This window comes from Chrysemys picta, chromosome 6 (genome assembly GCF_011386835.1).
Source record: "Chrysemys picta bellii isolate R12L10 chromosome 6, ASM1138683v2, whole genome shotgun sequence".
Lineage (NCBI taxonomy): Eukaryota > Metazoa > Chordata > Testudines > Emydidae > Chrysemys > Chrysemys picta.
Window position 1 is genome coordinate 12,583,835 of NC_088796.1, and position 20,708 is coordinate 12,604,542.

General features: G+C 44.9%; 1 protein-coding gene across 2 annotated transcripts in view; it reads right to left on the minus strand.

Annotated features, from left to right (window-relative positions):
- Positions 1 to 20,708, minus strand: part of PSTPIP2 (proline-serine-threonine phosphatase interacting protein 2) — a 55,348-nt gene that overhangs the window by 12,126 nt on the left and 22,514 nt on the right. For both annotated transcript variants that reach the window (XM_065598695.1, XM_065598694.1), the window contains exons 2-4: positions 16,307 to 16,407; positions 7,412 to 7,489; positions 5,439 to 5,473 (exon numbers count right to left, since the gene is read on the minus strand). In XM_065598695.1, coding sequence (XP_065454767.1) covers positions 5,439 to 5,473; positions 7,412 to 7,489; positions 16,307 to 16,407 — 214 coding nt within the window. The remainder of the gene's footprint in view (positions 1 to 5,438; positions 5,474 to 7,411; positions 7,490 to 16,306; positions 16,408 to 20,708) is intronic.

Genomic DNA, 20,708 nt, shown 5'->3' on the forward strand with positions numbered 1-20,708 from the left:
TGGAAATTTTCAGATTCGGTCTGATTTTTTTTTTTTTTTTTTTTTTTTTTGGTAACTGCCAATAAACTGAAAAATCAGTTATTTGCCCAGCTTTAGCTGCACCATGCTTCATAGACATCAAACCCTAGGAACATCCCTGTAAGGTAGGTCAGCCTATTACGCCCACTTTACAGATCGATAAACTGAGGCAGAGACAGGTGAAGGACTAGATTTAGATAACGGCAACAGTTAGCTTGAGTTACTCCTCTCAAATTAGCCTAGCTCAAGTAAGAGCAGCCACACACTGCGAAATAACACTCAAGATCTGATTAACAGTGCAGAGCAACTGCATTAGCAGAGTGATAACCTAGGCTCAAAATTGAGCTGTAGCCAGGAGCTGTGTCCCCACTACATTACTCAAGCTTCACCCACGCCCTCTCACAGGCCAGCTAAATGGCACCACCTAACTCAGCTAGAGACTTTTGTATATGAACAGGAGTCCAGTTAGAGGCAACACTTGAGTTATACCTCAAGCTGCAGTGAACACCAGCCCTTTAGTGCGGTGTCCACGGATTTGGAAGGGCCCAATTTGAAACACCTAGCACCTGATTTTCAGAAGCTTTGAGCACCCACAGCTCCCATTGATGAACCCTGAATCAGAAAATAAAAGACTCAAGATGGGTTTCATTTTATTATGAACCCCCTTGACTGGGTATTGGCCTTGCCTGGGGTTAGAGGTCCCCTGGCTTACAGGTGAAAGCCCTACGTAAAAGAATAAATGGACACAAGTCGGACATCGGGAATGGTAACATACAAAAGCCAGTAGGTGAACACTTCAATGTCCCTGGACATTCTACAACAGATTTAAAAGTCACTATTCTTGAACAAAAAACAAACAAACAAAACTTCAGAAACAGACTTCAAAGAGAAACAGCAGAACTAAAATTCATTTGCAAATTTTATACCATTAATTTGGGCTTCAATAGGGACTGGGAGTGGCTGGCTCATTACAGAAGCAGCTTTGCCTCTCCTGGAATTGACACCTCCTCATCTATTATTGGGAGTGGACTACATCCACTCTGATTGAATTGGCCCTGTCAACACTGGTTCTCCACTTGTGAGGTAACTCCCTTCTCTTCATGTGTCAGTATATAATGCCTGAGTCTGTAATTTTCACTCCATGCATCTGAAGAAGTGTTTTTTTACCCACGAAAGCTTATGCCCAAATAAATCTGTTAGTCTTTAAGGTGCCACCGGACTCCTTGTTGTTTAGATGAAAGTTTTGTTTTGTCCCAGAGGGCACTATACAGAACTACACCCAGAACTCTGACAATTGACAGCTTCTGTTCAAGACTTCCAGGACTGGAAGAGTCGGGGGCGCAACGGGTCAGGAGCCAGGTGCACCGGCAGAGTTTTGTGGGAAGTTAGGGTAAGACTGCGATACACAAGCTGCGCCTCGCGAGCGGCTCTTTAATGCGTCTCCTGCGGCTCTTTGCAACACATGATATTAAATCACTGTGTCATTTAATTATTAATCAATCAGGATGCTTTTACTGTGTCATTAAACCAATCAAGTGATTAACTTGCACTAAGTTATCAACTTATTTGCTGTGAGAATAAATATCTATATATAAACTAAATATTTCCCTGTCGTCGTGTTTACATATGAATAGTACTATAGTAAACGAAACAATGAATTCACACGACTGTGGCTCTTTTGGGCAATGTTGAACCCTAATTTGGCTCCTGGTCCACTGAGGTCTGAGTATCACTGCTTTAGACTGCTGAACAAAACAGCACGGGGTGGACCACAAAGGCTGGGTTTTAACTGACATAATTGGATGTAATTGTTTTCAAGTGAATTGCTGCCCCCTTAGATTTTTCACCCAGTGCAGTTCAAAACCAGGAAAATGTTGAAAGGCCAGCATGCTACATGACAGCAGCACTAGCCTCTACGAAGACATTACAATGACCTGGCTTGGGGGGGGTGCGCCACTGCCCTCTATTGGATGTAATCAGCATTGTGCATCTGTGTGTCATAGGTAGGGCCCTACCAAATTCACAGCCGTGAAAAACACGTCACGGACCATGAAATCAGACCTCTCCTGTAAATCTAGCTATTGGAGAGGCTTCTACTGTTCAACTGCTCCAGCTACTAGTCCACCGGCCTGGAGAGGGATGGGACTCCCTCTTCCCCTGCATGGCGCTCTTGGGGGGAGATCAGACCCACTTCTGGGACCTCCCCTGGCTGCAGGAAGCTCCATGGCTGTACCTTCCGAGCCCAGCTCTGGAGGCAGCACAGAAGAAGTGAGGGTGGCAATCCCGTGACCCCCCCTATATAAGCTTTGTGACCTCCCCTTCCCCAATAACCTCCTTTTCGGTCAGGAACCCCACCATTACAACACCATGAAATTTCAGATGTAAACATCTGAAAACGTGAAACTGACCAATTTTAAAACCCTCCAGCAGTGAAATTGATCCAAATGGACCGTGAATTTGGTAGGGTCCTAGTCAGAGGCAGGAGAGCTGGTCAGGAAGAGGCTGACAAAACATTTTTTTCATCAGAATTTGAAGATTTATCTAAACATTTCACAGACATGGTTCGATTTCAACAAAGTGAGGACAGAAACCTGCCTGATTTCCTGCCAGCTTCCCCCATCTAGCTCCTCTGCAACCCAGCTGGTGGGCTGCTGGGGAACTCAGCCTCCAGGATCGCAGCCCGCCTGGCAGACTGCCTGGAGGCTGGCGCTCCATTCCATTTGGCAGCAAATTTCAAAATTTCTGTTTTGGTTTCATTCTGATTCAGAAACAAGTTTCGAAATATCAAAAATCTCCCACAAAACGGAATTGCCTTTCCCTGCCCTGCTCTAACAGACGCCAGCTTGCTTGCAGTTCTCGCCCTACGGACGCCAGGACACGCCGAGCGCCTGCAGCATAGTGACAAGCGTGCCGTACCTAGAGCACCACAGATTTCCGGCAACACTATTGTGTTGTCACATTCTTTTCAGCCTCTTTCACTTCTAATAATGGGTGTTGAAATGCCAGCACTGCTATTCTTGCGCCACCAGCTTCCTCCCTTTCAGAGTATCTGCCGGGAAAGAAACAGTTATCACGAAAATAACTGCCCTGTCCACCTGGTGCCAGCCAGTTTTAAAATGCACGTTAGGACCCCAAGGCTGCATTAGTGGCTCTATCAGGCCAGTTACTTCAAATTAACCTCAACTGTTCTTAAGAGACAAGTTTGTCTCTAGAAAGAGACTTCCAAGCTCTCCAGTAGTGGTTGGAATGTGCTTAGAACGGAGCAGCATGAAGTACACCAAAAACCTTCCTGTAGGTTCAACTTTACTGTTCAATTCTCTAACCTGTCACGCCAGTTTTCCCACTGGTGTAACATCACTGAAGTCGAGGGAGTTACCCCTGATTTTATACGATTGTTAAATGGAATGCCAATCAGGCCCATTGGACACACACAAGGAAAACAACTTAACAGTAAACAGCATGAGAGCTGGCCAAAACTCTGGGTTTCAGCTCACAAAAAGTTTTGGTATTTGAGAATTTTGTTTCTCTCTGATTCAGAATTTACTGATATATTTTGCTAACTGACAAACCACAAATACCTGCATCTGGGAAACACTGAAATGTGGCCTTTTAGATACAAAACAGGTGCTATTCAGGGAGGGCAGCCCAGGGAGCCAGTTGGCCCAGGAGTCTGGAAGCCCTGGGCTCTTCAGCCCAAGCCCAAGCCATCTGGCCCAGAGCCACCGACACTGGAAGCTGGTTCCAGGAATTGCAGGCTCCCAGGTCTGCGGCAGGAAGCCTAGAAGCCCTGATGAGCCCCACCTAGAGCCATGGTTCTCAGGGCTTCCAGGCTGTGGAGCTGGGAACCACACTGCTACTAGACCCACAGCACCAAGCATTTTCATATTCCTGGCTCCAAGCAGGGAGTCTGGAAGGCCTGACATGGAGGGGCTGTCCCAAAGCGGTCACTGGAGCCCAGGCTCTTGAGTCGTTGACTCCCCGCTCCACAGCGGGGACCTTGGAGTCCCTGGCTCCAGCTGGGACTCACAAGGCTGCCTGAGTCTCTGTCACATAGTGTGGAGCCCAGTAGGCCCCGAGCAGTCTGCGTGGTGGGATTGTCCCAGAGCTGTGGACCCTGGAACAAGGGCTTCCCAGCAGCCCAGCAGGAAAACAGGCAGGTTTCCAGTAGAAAGCTCCCCGTGTCCCTATGAAAGTTTCATCTAACCTGTAATAGAGCTGGTTAAACACTTCAGTCTGCTGAATTGTTATTTTCCAACTAAACTTTGGTTTCATCAGAAAATTTCCAATCAGCACTTCACTGTAGTTTAACTAGTCTCTTTGATACGCGAAAGAAATGTTTCCTATCAAATCACGCCGCGTTGTTGTGTCCTGGGACTGACAGGGCTAGAAGAGAGACAAGGTGGGTGAGGTAATATCTTTTACTGGGCCAGCTTCTGTTGGTGAGAGAGAGATCAGCTTTGGCGCTTACGCAGAGCTCTTCTTCTCATATCAGATCAGTTATTTCTCTAGTGTTAAAAATTAACCACCACAGTAAGCAAGTTCTCTCTTTCCACCACCAGACAAAGCAATACATTGAGCTGTTACATACAGGATGATAAGGGGTTAGGTGCAGGCCAGAGAAAGACACGAAATATTTGGGCCAAAATGGAACAACCGAGCACAGCCACAAATGTAAATACAGACAACCAGGAGGAGATATGAAGCTGAACAGAATACAGAAGTGGAGGCACTTTGAATATAGCACTAATACGTCTCCTCCAAATCCCTTCTTAGACTCCCCACACTCCCATCAAAGACATTAGACAAATCAAAAGCTCAAACAGGGTATGTGCTAAACCACACTGCTCAGCAAGTCAGGTTGCTTTCTGGCACATCCCTGCTCTTCCCTCCAGGACTTTATCTGATCTATTTAGATGTTTAGCTTCTCAGGGACCCAGTAAGTATAATGCAAATTACGTTTTTTTGGGGGGGTGGGGAGGGACTCTATGACTAACAATGCTTCCAACTGATGGGGGGGTTTAAGCAAGTCAGTTCATCTCTCTCTGCAACAGCTTCGCAGTTTATGAACCATAGATTACACTTCCCTCTCTGATCTGCCCACAGGGCGTCTTTGTGAGGCTTCATTGGTTAAGGTTTGTAAAATGCTCTGAAGGTAACAGCGCTGTGCATCCTATAAGGGCACTATGCTCCTAGAAAGTATGGAGTGAAAGTAACTGCCAAGGAGATGAAAACAAACGAATGAAAAATGGGAATAGCTCACTGTACCCCCAGCTAATCGGATTTTACAGTCTATTTCTAAGGCAAACGACTGTACAGGTTTGCAGACTTTTGTATATACTTTTTTCAAACTGTCGTCCACAGTCGCCAATGCAGCCGGATTTCTTGACAAATACGAAGAATGATGTTAAGCAGTTACTTACGTTGCTTAAACACTTCAAGAGCTCTCTTCAGGGTGCTGAAAAACACAGGCACAGAGTTACAGGGTTGGTGATAGAATTGTCAGATTCCCCCTGGCATGTAATGATGGCTTCGCTGACAAGGGCAAGATTCCCCCTTCGCTCTAACCTTTTCACATACTGCTCATACCCACTCAGTCCATCTTTCGAGATCACTAATGGGTTGTACGTGTATGTACACACACACACACACACACACACACACACACACACACACACACACACACACACACACACACACACACACACACACACACACACACACACACACACACACACACACACACACACACACACACACACAGAGTCAGGCTCAAACGGAGATTTGGGCTTTTCACCGTTCTGCCATTCAAGGACAAGATTTCATGCCCCTATGCAGCAGCACAGACGGTGGGGACAGGAGACACTATTAACATCACTGCATAGGCCAACCAACTGGGCAGTTCGGGATGACATTCCTGTGACACCCGGGGCAGCTTTAACCCATGCTTATATTATCATCATCATCATTAATATTTGTTGGTATTACAGTAGGACCTAGAGCCTCCAACCAAGATTGGGTCCCACTGGTTTAGGCACCGTACATAAACACGGCCTCTTTCTGTGTTTAGGGCGGGGACTGTCTAAACAGACAAGACAGGCAAAGAAAGAGAGATGATCGCCATTTTGCAGATGGGGAGCCGAGGTGCTCTGACAGACATTACAAACACAAAAGAACATAAAACTAGCTTGTTTGCTTTCATTCCACTTCCTTTTCTGTGACTGTAGCAAGGGTAGGCGGCAATCTAGCTAGCACAGGTCACAGTAGCACAGGTCACAGTAGCAGTGTAGGCACAGACTTCAGCGTGGGCTAGCCACCCGTCGGGGACCCTGGGTAAGCATTTGGGTTGCTGGCCTGCACTGAAGCCCATGCAACCAAGTCTACACTGCCCCGGAGTATATTTACGCTGCCCACAGCACCAAGCCTCCCAGCCCAGGTCTGCAGACGTGGGCTTGCACTACAGCCCTAAACATAGCTGGTAGACGTTGTGGCTCAGGCTCAGAAGCCTAAGGTGCTGGGGGGGCAGAGGGGAGGCTTCTGAGTGTGAGCTCCAGCTCAAGCCGCAACTTCAGAGTGCAGCTATTTTTACAGTGCTGGCGCAAGCCCAAGTGTGCAGACCAGGGCTGGGAGGCTCACTGCCACGGGCTATGGAGACAGACCCACTGTTACCCGGCTAGCACAGATATGCCTACCTGGGATCTAACTACACCTTCATTTGCAGCGTAGTTCTAGGGTACCCAAAGAGGAAGTGGAATTAGCATAAAGAAAGCTAGTTATATGTTCTCTTGCATTTGCAGTGTCTTTCAGAGCGTAGCAGGTTCAACCTAAACACCCCTTCACCACTCCTAACATACACATGTTGAAATGTGTCCCAAGAAATTGGACTCTTTTGGACAGTGAATTTCAGTGCTGAAATGTAGAGGAGATCTTATTTCCATTCTATACAAAGCCCAGATGCAGGAAGATGCAAGCAAGTAGAGAATACAGCCTTTCACATGCAGCCACACACCGCAGCTTAGGGAAGTGAAGAGATGTGTCCAAGGCCAGGCATGAAGTCAGGAAGAGAACCCAGCTCTCACGATTCCCAGTCCTCTACACTAGACCACAACAGCTAGTGTTGACTTCCTTTAAGTAGCGTTAATTTCTGATCATAGGAAGTTGGTTTAGTGGGATGCTAACATCAATGAATTACAATTACTGACATGTCTCTCATACACAAGACTCTGATTTTAGCCAGTCTCTTTCCAGTCATATCAATACTAATTTCAGCCTCCTTCTAACTTGCACTCCCTTTTTTGGATTCGACATTAGCCCCCGCCATCAGCGTTCCAAGTCAAGGTAGCTTTTGTTATGAACACAAATAGGAATGAGAACACACACAAGGATCTAAACTTACTTCAATTCTGTCTGCCCACAGGGCTTCTTCTTTGTCAGGTTAATGAGTTCTTTGCCATATTTTTCTTCTATAGTTGCCCTGTTGTGGAAAGAGAGGAGGTTAGAAGAAACTCACATGCCATGCAGATCTGCAAGGTGCTTGCTAGAAGGGTAAAGGCTGGAAGGAGAAGGTGCTAGAATGAAATGTAGCTCCCAAACCATCTACACACAAACTGCCTCATACTGCCATACGGTGTCGAGCTGAGTCCTGACCTGGCCTAAGGGGTCGTGAAAGGGACTGCTAACTACTCTACCAGGTCTGAACCACCAGAGGGCTAATAGCTGAGGTTTGGCCAAAAATGGAAATGAAGTATTGTGAATTTCACCCTTTCACCTCCCAGGTTTCCAGCCAGCTGCTACAGACAGGCTGCACGTGGTTAGTCCAAAAGAGCAGCAGCTAAGATTATAGTGTCGCTGTTTACCCAACGGCCCCCCCCCAAAATGCATTTTTCAGTGAAACAACAATCTGTCAAAAACAAAACAAAGATCACCCAATGCTATTTGCGAGTTCCTGGCTCCCAGACCTGTGTTCAGACTTTGCCTCCTTTGAAGCTCTAAGGACAGCTCCTCCTGTATTTGGGATTACCCTGGTGAAGTATATAAAGGGCTACCTCTGTTAAGTGGATGGAAAATTTGGCCTTTAAGCTCCAGTGGGAGTTTTCCATGGATCAAGGTCTGTAAGGGAATCTTTGGAATAAAACAAAAGTTTTAAAAACAACATCTGAAGCAGGACCTTAGTCCTGGAGTTGTCACCCACCAAGTCAGCTGTTAAATATGGCATGTCCCAGAGGCTACGTGGCACTTCTGAGATATCACACTAGCCTCTTCTCTCTGGAGGAAGACAGAATTCGAACCCATGGCTAGACCACAGTAGTAGTGTTTGGTCACCTTATTCTAAGCCCAAATGGACATTTACAATTGCTATGAAATCAATACACATGCCCCAAGTGTAATAAAAATGTAAAGACCCACTGAAAATTAGGCAGCTATTTATATTTATCCTAATGTCTGCCAAAGCTGTGTCCTTACAATATCTGTCGTCTTTAATATCCTCTTGAATGGGGAGTCTAAAACCATCAGGAAATGCAGTGTGATGGGTACCACACAGTGATCAAAGTGTTCATGAAGAACTATGTGTAAGGAGGGCTAAATATCAGAATTGTTTTCAGACTCACTTCTGCAACAATCTTCCCCTGAAAGGACAGTACAGTGAAAACCTGCTGTGATAGTAAATATAAGGAGGAGGGGGAAACAGAATGGCTCACAGTAGTTAATTGGAACAATGATGTGCATGATATAGACGTGCAAAAAGTCTATCTTATTACATCGGCCAGGCTGGGCTGATGAATTGAAGAATGAGGAGAAATATTGACCAACACCAAGAACAACTCTGTTATCCTTCGGTACACGAAGTAACACTTTCCACCTCTAAATCATCAAGCTTGACTGCAGATCGGGTTAGTGGCGAAAGAGAGCTGTTACTATCTGACCACCATTTGGTGGCCTATGTGAAATGGATCTCGGATTTCCATTCCAGTACGTTCGAGGACTGTATCGGGGATCACTTTTTGTTCCAGAAAGTGGAGGACACAACCAGGGGGACAGCCATTTTAGACTGGATTCTAACCAACAAGCAGGAATTGGTAATGAATCGGAAGGTGGAAGGCTATTTGGCTGAATGGGATCACGAACGGATAGAGTTCATGATTTTAAGGAAAGGAAAGAGTGAGAGCAGCAGATAAAGGACAATGGACTTCAGAAAAAGCAGACTGCAATAAACTCAGAGAACTGGTAGGTATGGGAAGAAAATATACAGGAAAAAGAAGTTCAAGAGAGCTGGCAGTTCCTCAAGAAAACAACACTAAAGGCATAACTGCAAACTATTCTGATGAAAAGGAAAGATAGGAAGAATAGTAAGAGGCCAATATGGCACCATCAGGAGCTCTTTAATGACCTGAAAATCAAAAAGGAATCCTACAAAACGTGGAAGCATGGACAAATTGCTAAGGAGGAGTACGAAAGAACAACACAAGCAAGTAGGAAAAAAATCAAAAAGGCTAAGGCATAAAATGAGTTATACCTACCAAGGGACAGAAAAGGCAATAAGAAGAGGTTCTATAAATACATTAGGAGCAAGAGAAAGATGAAGGAAAGTGTAGGTCCTCTACTTAGTGGGGAAGGAGAGCAAATAACTGATCATCTCAGAAAGAAAGTGGAGGGGTTTAATGCCTATTTTGCTTCTGGCTTCACCAAAAAGGTTAATAGTGACCAGACACGTAACACAATATTAACAACAAAGGGGAAGGAACGCAAGCCAAACTAGGGAAAGAACGGGTTAAAGAATATTTAGCCACGTTAGATGTATTCAAGTCAGCAGGGCCTGATGAAATTCATCCTAAGGTAAATGAGGGCATGTCTACACTACAAACTTAAGTCGACCTAACATAGGTCGATTTACAGCCACTGCAGTAATTACTACCCTCGTTCGGCCGGTGGTGCGCGTCCTCACCAGGAGCACTTCCACCGACTTAAAAGGACCGGTGTGGGGGGCTGAGAGCCCTGAGAGCTCCTGGCTCCCCGCTCCCTGAACTATCTTTGAAAACTCCTCAAGGATGGTTGTGGTCCCAGGAGACTGGGGACAGGTCTATACTATGAACTTCTATCAGTATAACTATATTGCTCAGTGCTGTGAAAAATCCACACCCCTGAGAGAGGCAATTAGACCGACCTCACCCCCAATGTACACAGCGCTATGTCAACGGGAGAGTTTCTCCCGTCAAGGTAGCTACCGCCTCTTGCGGAGATGGATTAACTATGAGGATGGGAGAAGTTCTCCCATTGGCATAGTAGCATATTCTCTAAAGCGTCAACATAGAATCATAGAACTGGAAGGGACCTCGAGAGATCATCTAGTCCGGTCCCCTTCCCCCGTGGCAGGACTAAGTATTATCTAGACCATTCCTGACAGGTGTTTGTCTAACCTGCTCTTAAAAGTCTCCAATGCTGGAGATTCCACAACCTCCCTAGGCAATTTATTCCAGTGCTTAACCACCCTGATAGTTAGGAATTTTTTCCTAATGTCCAACCTAAACCTCCCTTGCTGCAATTTAAGACTATTGCTTCTTGTCCTATCCTCAGAGGTTAAGAAGAACAATTTTTCTTCCTCCTCCTTGTAACAACCTTTTACATACTTGAAAACTTATCATGTCCCCTCTCAGTAGGGTGACCAGACTGCAAGTGTGAAAAATCGGGACGGGGATGGGGGGTGTGTGTAAAAGGAGCCTATATAAGAAAAAGACCCAAAAATCGGGACTGTCCCTATAAAATCGGGACATCTGGTCATCCTACCTCTCAGTCATCTCTTTTTCAGACTAAACAAACCCATTTTTTTCCAATCTTTCCTCCTAGATCATGTTTTCTAGACTTTTAATCATTTTTGTCGCTCTTCTCTGGAACACGCCCCGGAGAAGGGCAAACATAGTGCCTGTCTTTAAAAGGAGAAGCAAAGAGGACCTGGGGAATTACCAATCAGTCATCCTAACTTCCATAACAGGAAAGATACTGGGACAAATTATTGAACAATCTATTTGTAAACACCTGGAGATAATAGGGTTATAAGGAATAGCCAGAATGGATTTGTCAAGAAAAAAAAAATCATGCCAGACCAACCCCATTTCCACAAACTGACTATGAGTCAACAATGTGATGCAGTTGTGAAAAAGGTTATCATCATTCTGGGGTGCAATAACAGGCGTGTTGTATAGTATATAAGACATGGGAGGTAATTGTCCTGCTCTACTCCTCACTGGTGAGGCCTCAGCTGGAGTACTGTGTCCAATTCCGGGCACCACGCTTTAGGAAAGATGTGGACAAATTTGAGATATTCCAGAAGAGAGCAACAAAAATGATAAAAGGTTTAGAAAACCTGACCAATGAGGAAAGTTAAAACAAGAACAAAAACTGAGCATGTTTAGTCTTGAGAAAAGAAGACCGTGTGGGGACCTGACAAGAATCTTGAAATCTGTTAAGGGCTGTTATAAAGAGGATGGTGATCAATTTTCCTCCATGTCCACTGAAGATATGAGAAGAAATAATGGGCTTTAATCTGCAGCAAGGGAGATTTAGGTTAGATATCAGGAAAAACTTTCTAACTATCAGGGTAGTGAAGCTCTGGACTAGGTTTCCAAGGGAGGTTGTGGAAGCCCCATCACTGGAGGTTTTTAAGAACAGGCTGGACAAACGCCTGTCAGGGATGGTGTAATGATACTTGGTCCTGCCTCTATGCAGGTGGCTGAACTAGATGACCTTTCAAGTTTCCTTCCAGACCTACATTTCTAGGATTCTAGGATTTCCAGTGGGCACGTGTCCCCATCGCTAAAAGGCACCAGTTGGCAATTTCTCTGGCAGTCTCAGCACAAGGTCCGAGGACTGACTGGACCGTGGATTCATAGATACATAGATTCTAGGACTGGAAGGGACCTCGAGAGGTCATCGAGTCCAGTCCCCTGCCCGCATGGCAGGACCAAATACTGTCTAGACCATCCCTGATAGACATTTATCTAACCTACTCTTAAATATCTCCAGAGATGGAGATTCCACAACCTCCCTAGGCAATTTATTCCAGTGTTTAACCACTCTGACAGTTAGGAACTTTTTCCTAATGTCCAACCTAGACCTCCCTTGCTGCAGTTTAAGCCCATTGCTTCTTGTTCTATCCTTAGAGGCTAAGGTGAACAAGTTTTCTCCCTCCTCCTTATGACACCCTTTTAGATACCTGAAAACTGCTATCATGTCCCCTCTCAGTCTTCTCTTTTCCAAACTAAACAAACACAATTCTTTCAGCCTTCCTTCATAGGTCATGTTCTCAAGACCTTTAATCATTCTTGTTGCTCTTCTCTGGACCCTTTCCAATTTCTCCACATCTTTCTTGAAATGCGGTGCCCAGAACTAGACACAATACTCCAGCTGAGGCCTAACCAGAGCAGAGTAGAGCGGAAGAATGACTTCTCGTGTCTTGCTCACAACACACCTGTTAATACATCCAAGAATCATGTTTGCGTTTTTTGCAACAGCATCACACTGTTGACTCATATTTAGCTTGTGGTCCACTATAACCCCTAGATCCCTTTCTGCCGTACTCCTTCCTAGACAGTCTCTTCCCATTCTGTATGTGTGAAACTGATTGTTCCTTCCTAAGTGGAGCACTTTACATTTGTCTTTGTTAAACTTCATCCTGTTTACCTCAGACCATTTCTCCAATTTGTCCAGATCATTTTGAATTATGACCCTGTCCTCCAAAGCAGTTGCAATCCCTCCCAGTTTGGTATCATCCACAAACCTAATAAGCGTACTTTCTATGCCAATATCTAAGTTGTTAATGAAGATATTGAACAGAGCCGGTCCCAAAACAGACCCCTGCGGAACCCCACTCGTTATGCCTTTCCAGCAGGATTGGGAACCATTAATAACAACTCTCTGAGTACGGTTATCCAGCCAGTTATGCACCCACCTTATAGTAGCTCCATCTAAATTGTATTTGCCTAGTTTATCGATAAGAATATCATGCGAGACCGTATCAAATGCCTTACTCAAGTCTAGGTATACCACATCCACAGCTTCTCCCTTATCCACAAGACTCGTTATCCTATCGAAGAAAGGTTGGTTTGACATGATTTGTTCTTTACAAATCCATGCTGGCTGTTCCCTATCACCTTACCACCTTCCAAGTGTTTGCAGATGATTTCCTTAATTACTTGCTCCATTATCTTCCCTGGCACAGAAGTTAAACTAACTGGTCTGTAGTTTCCTGGGTTGTTTTTATTTCTCTTTTTATAGATGGGCACTATATTTGCCCTTTTCCAGTCTTCTGGAATCTCTCCCGTCTCCCATGATTTTCCAAAGATAATAGCTAGAGGCTCAGATACCTCCTCTATTAGCTCCTTGAGTATTCTAGGATGCATTTCATCAGGCCCTGGTGACTTGCAGGCATCTAACTTTTCTAAGTGATTTTTAACTTGTTCTTTTTTTATTTTATCTGCTAAACCTACCCCCCTTCCCATTAGCATTCACTATGTTAGGCATTCCTTCAGACTTCTCGGTGAAGACCGAAACAAAGAAGTCATTAAGCATCTCTGCCATTTCCAAGTTTCCTGTTACTGTTTCTCCCTCTTCACTGAGCAGTGGGCCTACCCTGTCTTTGGTCTTCCTCTTGCTTCTAATGTATTGATAAAAAGTCTTCTTGTTTCCCTTTATTCCTGTAGCTAGTTTGAGCTCATTTTGTGCCTTTGCCTTTCTAATCTTGCCCCTGCATTCCTGTGTTGTTTGCCTATATTCATCCTTTGTAATCTGTCCTAGTTTCCATTTTTTATAATGACTCCTTTTTATTTTTTAGATCATGCAAGATCTTGTGGTTAAGCCAAGGTGGTCTTTTGCCACATTTTCTATCTTTCCTAACCAGCGGAATAGCTTGCTTTTGGGCCCTTAATAGTGTCCCTTTGAAAAACTGCCAACTCTCCTCAGTGGTTTTTCCCCCTCAGTCTTGATTCCCATGGGACCTTACCTATCAGCTCTCTGAGCTTACCAAAATCTGCCTTCCTGAAATCCATTGTCTCTATTTTGCTGTTCTCCCTTCTACCCTTCCTTAGAATTGCAAACTCTATGCATGATCACTTTCACCCAAGCTGCCTTCTACTTTCAAATTCTCAACAAGTTCCTCCCTATTTGTTAAAATCAAGTCTAGAACAGCTTCCCCCCAGTAGCTTTTTCAACCTTCTGAAATAAAAAGTTGTCTGCAATGCAGTCCAAGAATTTGTTGGATAGTCTGTGCCCCGCTGTGTTATTTTCCCAACATATATCCGGACAGTTGAAGTCCCCCATCACCACCAAATCTTGGGCTTTGGATGATTTTGTTAGTTGTTTAAAGAAAGCCTCATCCACCCCTTCCACCTGGTTAGGTGGCCTGTAGTAGACTCCTAGCATGACGTCACCCTTGGAATGGAGGCTGAACTAATTCTTATTCCATAGATGTGGTCCTTCCAGGTCAGGTTTGAAACCTATTAATGGGTTGAGAAAGCTCGTCTTGTAACTCAACTGTACTTGTGCATAACTAGCGGAGTTTGGTCTCCAGGGCTGCCCATATACCACCTTTTGCCAACACTCTATTTGTGTTAAATTATAATCTCGTCTTCTGTAGCCATTTAATCCTAGAAGATCAAAATGCCTATTTAAGCCTCACACCTCAGGGAGGGCGGTGTTAGACCCATCTTCTAGATGATGAAACTGATACAAGAAAGATTTACGTGATTTACCCAAGGTCACACCACAAGTAAGTGTCAGGAACAGAAACAAAAAGACCTAATTTGGTCCCTTGCTTTAAGCACTAGACCATGCTGCTTCTCCTGCACATTCGAGCACAATGACACAGAGATTCATGATGCCAAAAAGTGCTTGCTGAATAGCCTGTAAAAAAAATATGCTGTTCCACAAAGTGCATGTATACTTTGAAATACAACCTTAAGGGCATCTAATTCAGCAAACATAAGACCAATAACCCCAGTGTAATTGAGTAAAGGGTGCTCCAGGCAGAGGTACCAACACCCACCCCGAAAGAATTTAAGGAAAAATAAAAAAAATCTCTATTGGCACTATTCCAATTTTTTTTTTTTTTTTTTAACTGAAACAGTTGAAAATTGGCCCTAAAATTTTCCCGATTGTCAATTAGAAAGTCATGAGAGCCCCTGGAAAATAAAGAGCAACCATTCCGAAGCAATCTGGGAGTGTCACACCTCCAGTTTATGGGCACACATGCCAGGCTTCAGAGATTCTGTCACGTCAGTCAACAACACAATAACGGCCATAAATCCAGATTACATGTTCAAAGTACTCCTGAGCTGCTGGCGTAAGAAACATTTTTCGTTTGTTTTGGTGAATCGACGTTGAAATACTTCACAAAGCCACAGGGCAAGCCTATAGTGAGAATAGTTTCAAGTAGACTTTTTTGCCCCCTCTCCCTTCCAATGTTTTCCATAAAATGCCAGCTGCCTAACTGGCCTAACCTGAGAGGAAGGATGGTCTAGAGGTTAGGGCATCATGCCAAGACCTGGGTTCAATTCCTTGCTCCACCACTTGCTTCCTGTGGGACCCTGAGAAGTCGCCTCAGTTCCCCTTAGGGAACATGTAAAATAGAGAAAACAGTCCCTCCTCGCTTCACAAGAGTGTTGGGGGGCTACACACATTGAAGAGTCATAGATTCCCAGGCCAGAAGGAACCACTGTGACCATCTAGTCTGACCTCCTGTGTAACACAGGCGCTCGAACTACCCCCAAAATACTTCCTAGAGCAGATCTCTTAGGAAAAAACATCCAATGATTACTGTAGTATCTGAGCACCTCACAACGGTGGGTATCATAGGTTGAACTCCCCCTGCCCAGAAAAACCTTCCACTGACTTCAATGGGAGTTACAGGCATGTAATGGCTGCAGAATTGAACACGAGGCTTGGGAACTGACATTAAATTTGATTGGCACAGGATTTCAAGCACAATACACACATAGGGTGATCAGATAGCAAGTGTAAAAATATCAGAACAGGGAGGTGGGGGCTAATAGGCACCTATATAAGACAAAGCCCCGAATATCGGGACTGACCCTATAAATTCGGGACATCTGGTCACCCACGGCATCAGCCTCGTACCAGAGGCAGCATAAAAATGCGTGTTCCATATAGTTCAACATGAAAGATGTTTACATCGTCTGTGGACAGTGAAAGACAGAAAAACCAGATGTGGAACAGCAGATCAAAATATTACCAACCCATTTCCTAGTCATGACTAACTAGGCGTTTAGAGAAAGCTCTGTACCTTTCCTTCAGAAAGTCTTCAAATTCCTTGCAGTTCTTCCTGCCATCATTCAGATGTTGAATGATGCTGTCGTAGCCAACTGTGCTCGTTAAATCGGTACTCTACAAGCACAAATAAAAAACACGTCACATGGGCATCAAGACAGATCATTGTCAATATCACCACCTCCACTTGGAGTTTAAGATGCTCACAGTTTAGCCGTTTCTAATACTTAGTTTCCTTTCCAACATTTTTTCTCCTGTGTCTGAAGAATATATAAAATGAGATCCCTTCATTCTGGACTGGAAAAGGTCTCAGTTTGAGAAAACCTAGGACAATGGATCTATACTGGCTTTCAGGAAAACATAACAGCCAGGCTTAAATATTACAGAGATCTAGTGCAGAGTCTTGCACAATGGGGCCCTGATCTTGATTGAGATTTGTAGGCGCCCCTGGAGTATAAATCATAGAAACATTCTCAACTCACAAAAGGTGAAACCTCTAATTATCTAAGGTAATTATAGGGCCACCATCACATTCCTATCTCAGTGCCTCATGCTCTTCAATGTATATGCCCTCACAGGACCCCGGTAAAGGAAAGCAGTGCTATTACACCCCTTTTACATACAGGGACCGGAGGCTCAGGCAGACTAAGGAACTTGCCCAAGGTCACACAAAAAGTTTGTGGCAGAGCAAGCATCAAACCAGACTTTCCCATGGCCCAGGCAGAAGCGCCGCCAGCTTTTTTGCTGCCCTGGGCGGCGGAAGGTCCTGCCCCGAAATCCCCCCTCCCCGCAAACACACACACACACACAGAGGCGGGGAAGGTCCCGCCGGCAACCGCGGTGGTATTTCGGCACCCCCCAAATCGTAGTGTCCTAGGCGACCACCTAGGTCGCCTAATGGGTTGCACTGGCCCTGGGCCCAGGTTAGTGTTTTAAGCACCAAACTGTCCTTGCTCTATATAAGAAGCCCGAAGCAGATGCCGCAAGCCACATCTGAATGGAAGATGTTCCCAGCTGAAAGAATAGCTCTGTGTTGTGCGCGTGAGATTTTAACCTGGTTGAGAAGAGACAAACATATGGGCAGAGAGCAGATCGACACAAGCGGTAGGAAAAGGAAGCAGTGGTAGGGATGAGTACGCAGCTTGCAGAAAGGAACTGGAAGCCACAGTCAAACAGATAACAGGAAGCCTAAGTGAAAAGAGGAATAATGTCAGGACTAAGATTCAGGAAATGGTTCAAAACCAAGATGGTCAGAGATCACTGGAGGGGAAGGGGATTTCTAGAGGGTTTGTACACAAGTGCAAGAGGCAGGACAGAGAAATAGGAGAAGTTGCAGCAGCGCTGTCAGCGCACAGCAAGGATTTCAGCACTGCAGACTTAACCTCTGTATGTCAAGGAAGTGAAAGTCGGTGGATAGAGAGCGAGGAATCTCATGTGGATCTGGTGAACACCAGGGCTGAAACAGCAGGAGGGCCCATGAGATTCTGTATGAGTTTAAAATAGCCTGCAACCGGAGGTAGATCCCCAGTTGCCCTGTCCCGTGCCACCTACAGGCACACCTTGGAATGCAAATATCCCCTAACTGTGCCAGGCAACTGTAAGACTGGGGGGGCAGCACTTAGGGGGTCCCATGCAACTCTCTGAAAGTTCCGATCCCAGAAATCTCCCTCCCAAGTGTATATTTACAGGGGAGGTACAAGAGAAGGGGCAAGGAAGAGGAACAAAGGGAGCTAAGCGCCTTCTGACCTCACCTGGAGAGCCCAGGCCCGGTACTAGGTAGGCCTCGGCAAAGGACAGGGGATGCTTTAGATCAACATGGCCATGAGCATGCGCCAGCAGAGTGAGTCCAGCACGTACTCAGGCCTACTCTTCCCCACAGAGCAATTCTGGCTATTCCTCTACAGACTCCTGCTTCTGCTTGGCTTCTCCTCACTCCACCCTACCCCCCCAACACAGCCAGTGGCTTAAAAAAATATTGTGTTTCCTTCTGCGCCCCTGTCGGTCTGTCTTTATCTGTTGCCTCTCGCCTTCTACTTAAGATTGTAAACCCATTGGGAGCAGAGACTGTCTTCTTGTTCTGGTCTGTGACTAGGGCTTCCAGACATTATGGTAATACAAACCAATAATACATACGTACACCCACACCTACCCCCCACCCACGCTGTTTAATACAGATGCTCTTTTGTACCACCCTAATGGAGGTGAAATAGTCTCCATACACTCTGGAGCCAGTTTTCAGTCAGATACATCCTCTGCCAGCCACCCTTTCTCCAGGTTCTGGAAAGCAGTTCTCCCTCCAGCACTCTACCGCACTGCCCAAGCCAGCACATCACTGTGCATCAAGCTCGCCAGTCAGCCAGTACTTTCAGCGTTCAAAATCGTAGACGTTAGAGATGGCAACGCCCCTTATCCAACCCATCTCCCTGCTGCTAAAGATTTGCTCGCTCGAGCACATTGTCTTGTGCTTTGTCCAGTCATTAGCAGTCCCAGAGCTTCCACCACTACCTTTTGGAGACACCATTTCACACCCTAAAAGACCACACTCTGTAAAGCCATGGGAGTCAGCCTTGGAGCTGTTTGGGAATTTTCCAGTGAAACAGATTTGTGTTGGAAAACGTTGATTTTAAATGAGTACAAGCAACGAGGCATAGAAGTCAGAAATGGTTACAAGGAAAATAAAGATAAAACAATTACTAATACCTGACAAACTGTGTTAGATTCAAGCCAAGTTTCTCACCACATACTTTCAGCAGTCCTACTGACCAAACCCTGTAGGTCAGGACCCCTCCCCATATTGTCCAATGAATGCTTTCTTTGTCCTTTCAGGTGCAGTGAATGTGATGGGCAGAGAGAGAGAGAGAAAAAGGGGTCCCCTGGGGTGTTTTTATCTGTCCTTTTTATAGTTTCAGTCCCCCTCTTGAAAACATTTCCAGATGTGCACTAGGAGACAGAGTCTATGTGGAAGGATATTCCCTGCTGGCTTTTCCTCACCTGTTTGAGCTTTTTTTGTTTCCTTTCCTGCTTGATGGCTGCGTTTACTGCTTACATGCAAGTTAAGCAGAGTACACATTCCGTTCGTTGTTTAGGACAGACCTGTTTGTCAACCTTAGTTTGGGCAGGGCTGTGGGGGTTGGCACATGTGTTAATAACATTGTACAGGGAATCTTATAACTTCACATACAATGTTGCCACATACATTTTACCATGACAATACTGATCAACAAATTATGAGCTTTCAGGTGATACCTTCCAAGGCGTACATTGTACAAAGATTATTACAATGGTGTAGGGTGTGAATACAGAGGTGTATTCTGTCCCACTGACCAACGAGGAAAGGTTAAAAAAACTGGGCATGTGTAGTCCTGAGGAAAGAAGACTGAGGGTAGACCCGAGAAGACTCTTCAAATATGTTAAGGGCTGTTATAAATGGGATGGTGATCAATTGTCCTCAGAGTCCACTGAAGATAGGAGAAGAAATAATGGACTTAATCTGCAGCAGGGGAGTTTTAGGTTAGATATTAGGAAAAACTTGAATTATAAGGATAGTTTAAGCATTGGAATGGACTTCCAGGGGCCATAGTGGAATTTCCATCATTGTTTAATCTGTTCTTAAAAACCTCCAAACTCAAAAGGGGAACTTCCAGTTGTGATGAGTCGCCACTTCTGCAAGTGATCACTCCAGCTTCCATCAGACACTCAAAGTCGCAAAGTCAGGGCGGATTTCATTGGAACTGTGTGGCGGTAAAACTGTGTGGTGTGTCTAAATAGATTTCAGTAGAATGTCAGGCAGGAACAGAAAAATAGCAAAGGCACGACATTAAAAACACATTAACATTCACAAAAATATATTTGTTATATCCTTGGAGGCAACAGTTTTAGGAAGAATCACTGGAGACACAGAGAGCTGTAAACCTTGTAGCAGCCATTTATTTCCACACACAGAACTAACCAACAGCCAGCCAAGCTGGCTGGGTTATCTCCTAATAATTTAACTCAGTTGCCATAGCAACACAAGGTTCTATTACCACGACAACCAAATACACAACAATATTTTTTCACAACGGCCATTATTTAAAAATTGAAAACGTTTTCTGTTTTAAAAAAAAAGAGGGATTGTGGTCTGCAGCTTCATTTGGGAATAAGTTCTTCTCTTCAGCCTTTTATCCCACTCCTGCGTACCAGCAGGATGTCACAGTCAGGTTTGCTACACCTTTTATCATTTTTGTTGCTCTCCTCTGAACTCTCTCCAATTTGTCCTCATCTTTCCTAAAGTGTGGTGCCCACAACGGAACACAGCTGAGGCCTTACCAGTACCGAGTACAGGGGAACAATCACCTACTGTGTCCTACATATGACACTCCTGTTAGTACACCCCAACAGGATATTAGCTTTTTTTTTTGCAACTGCATCACACTGTT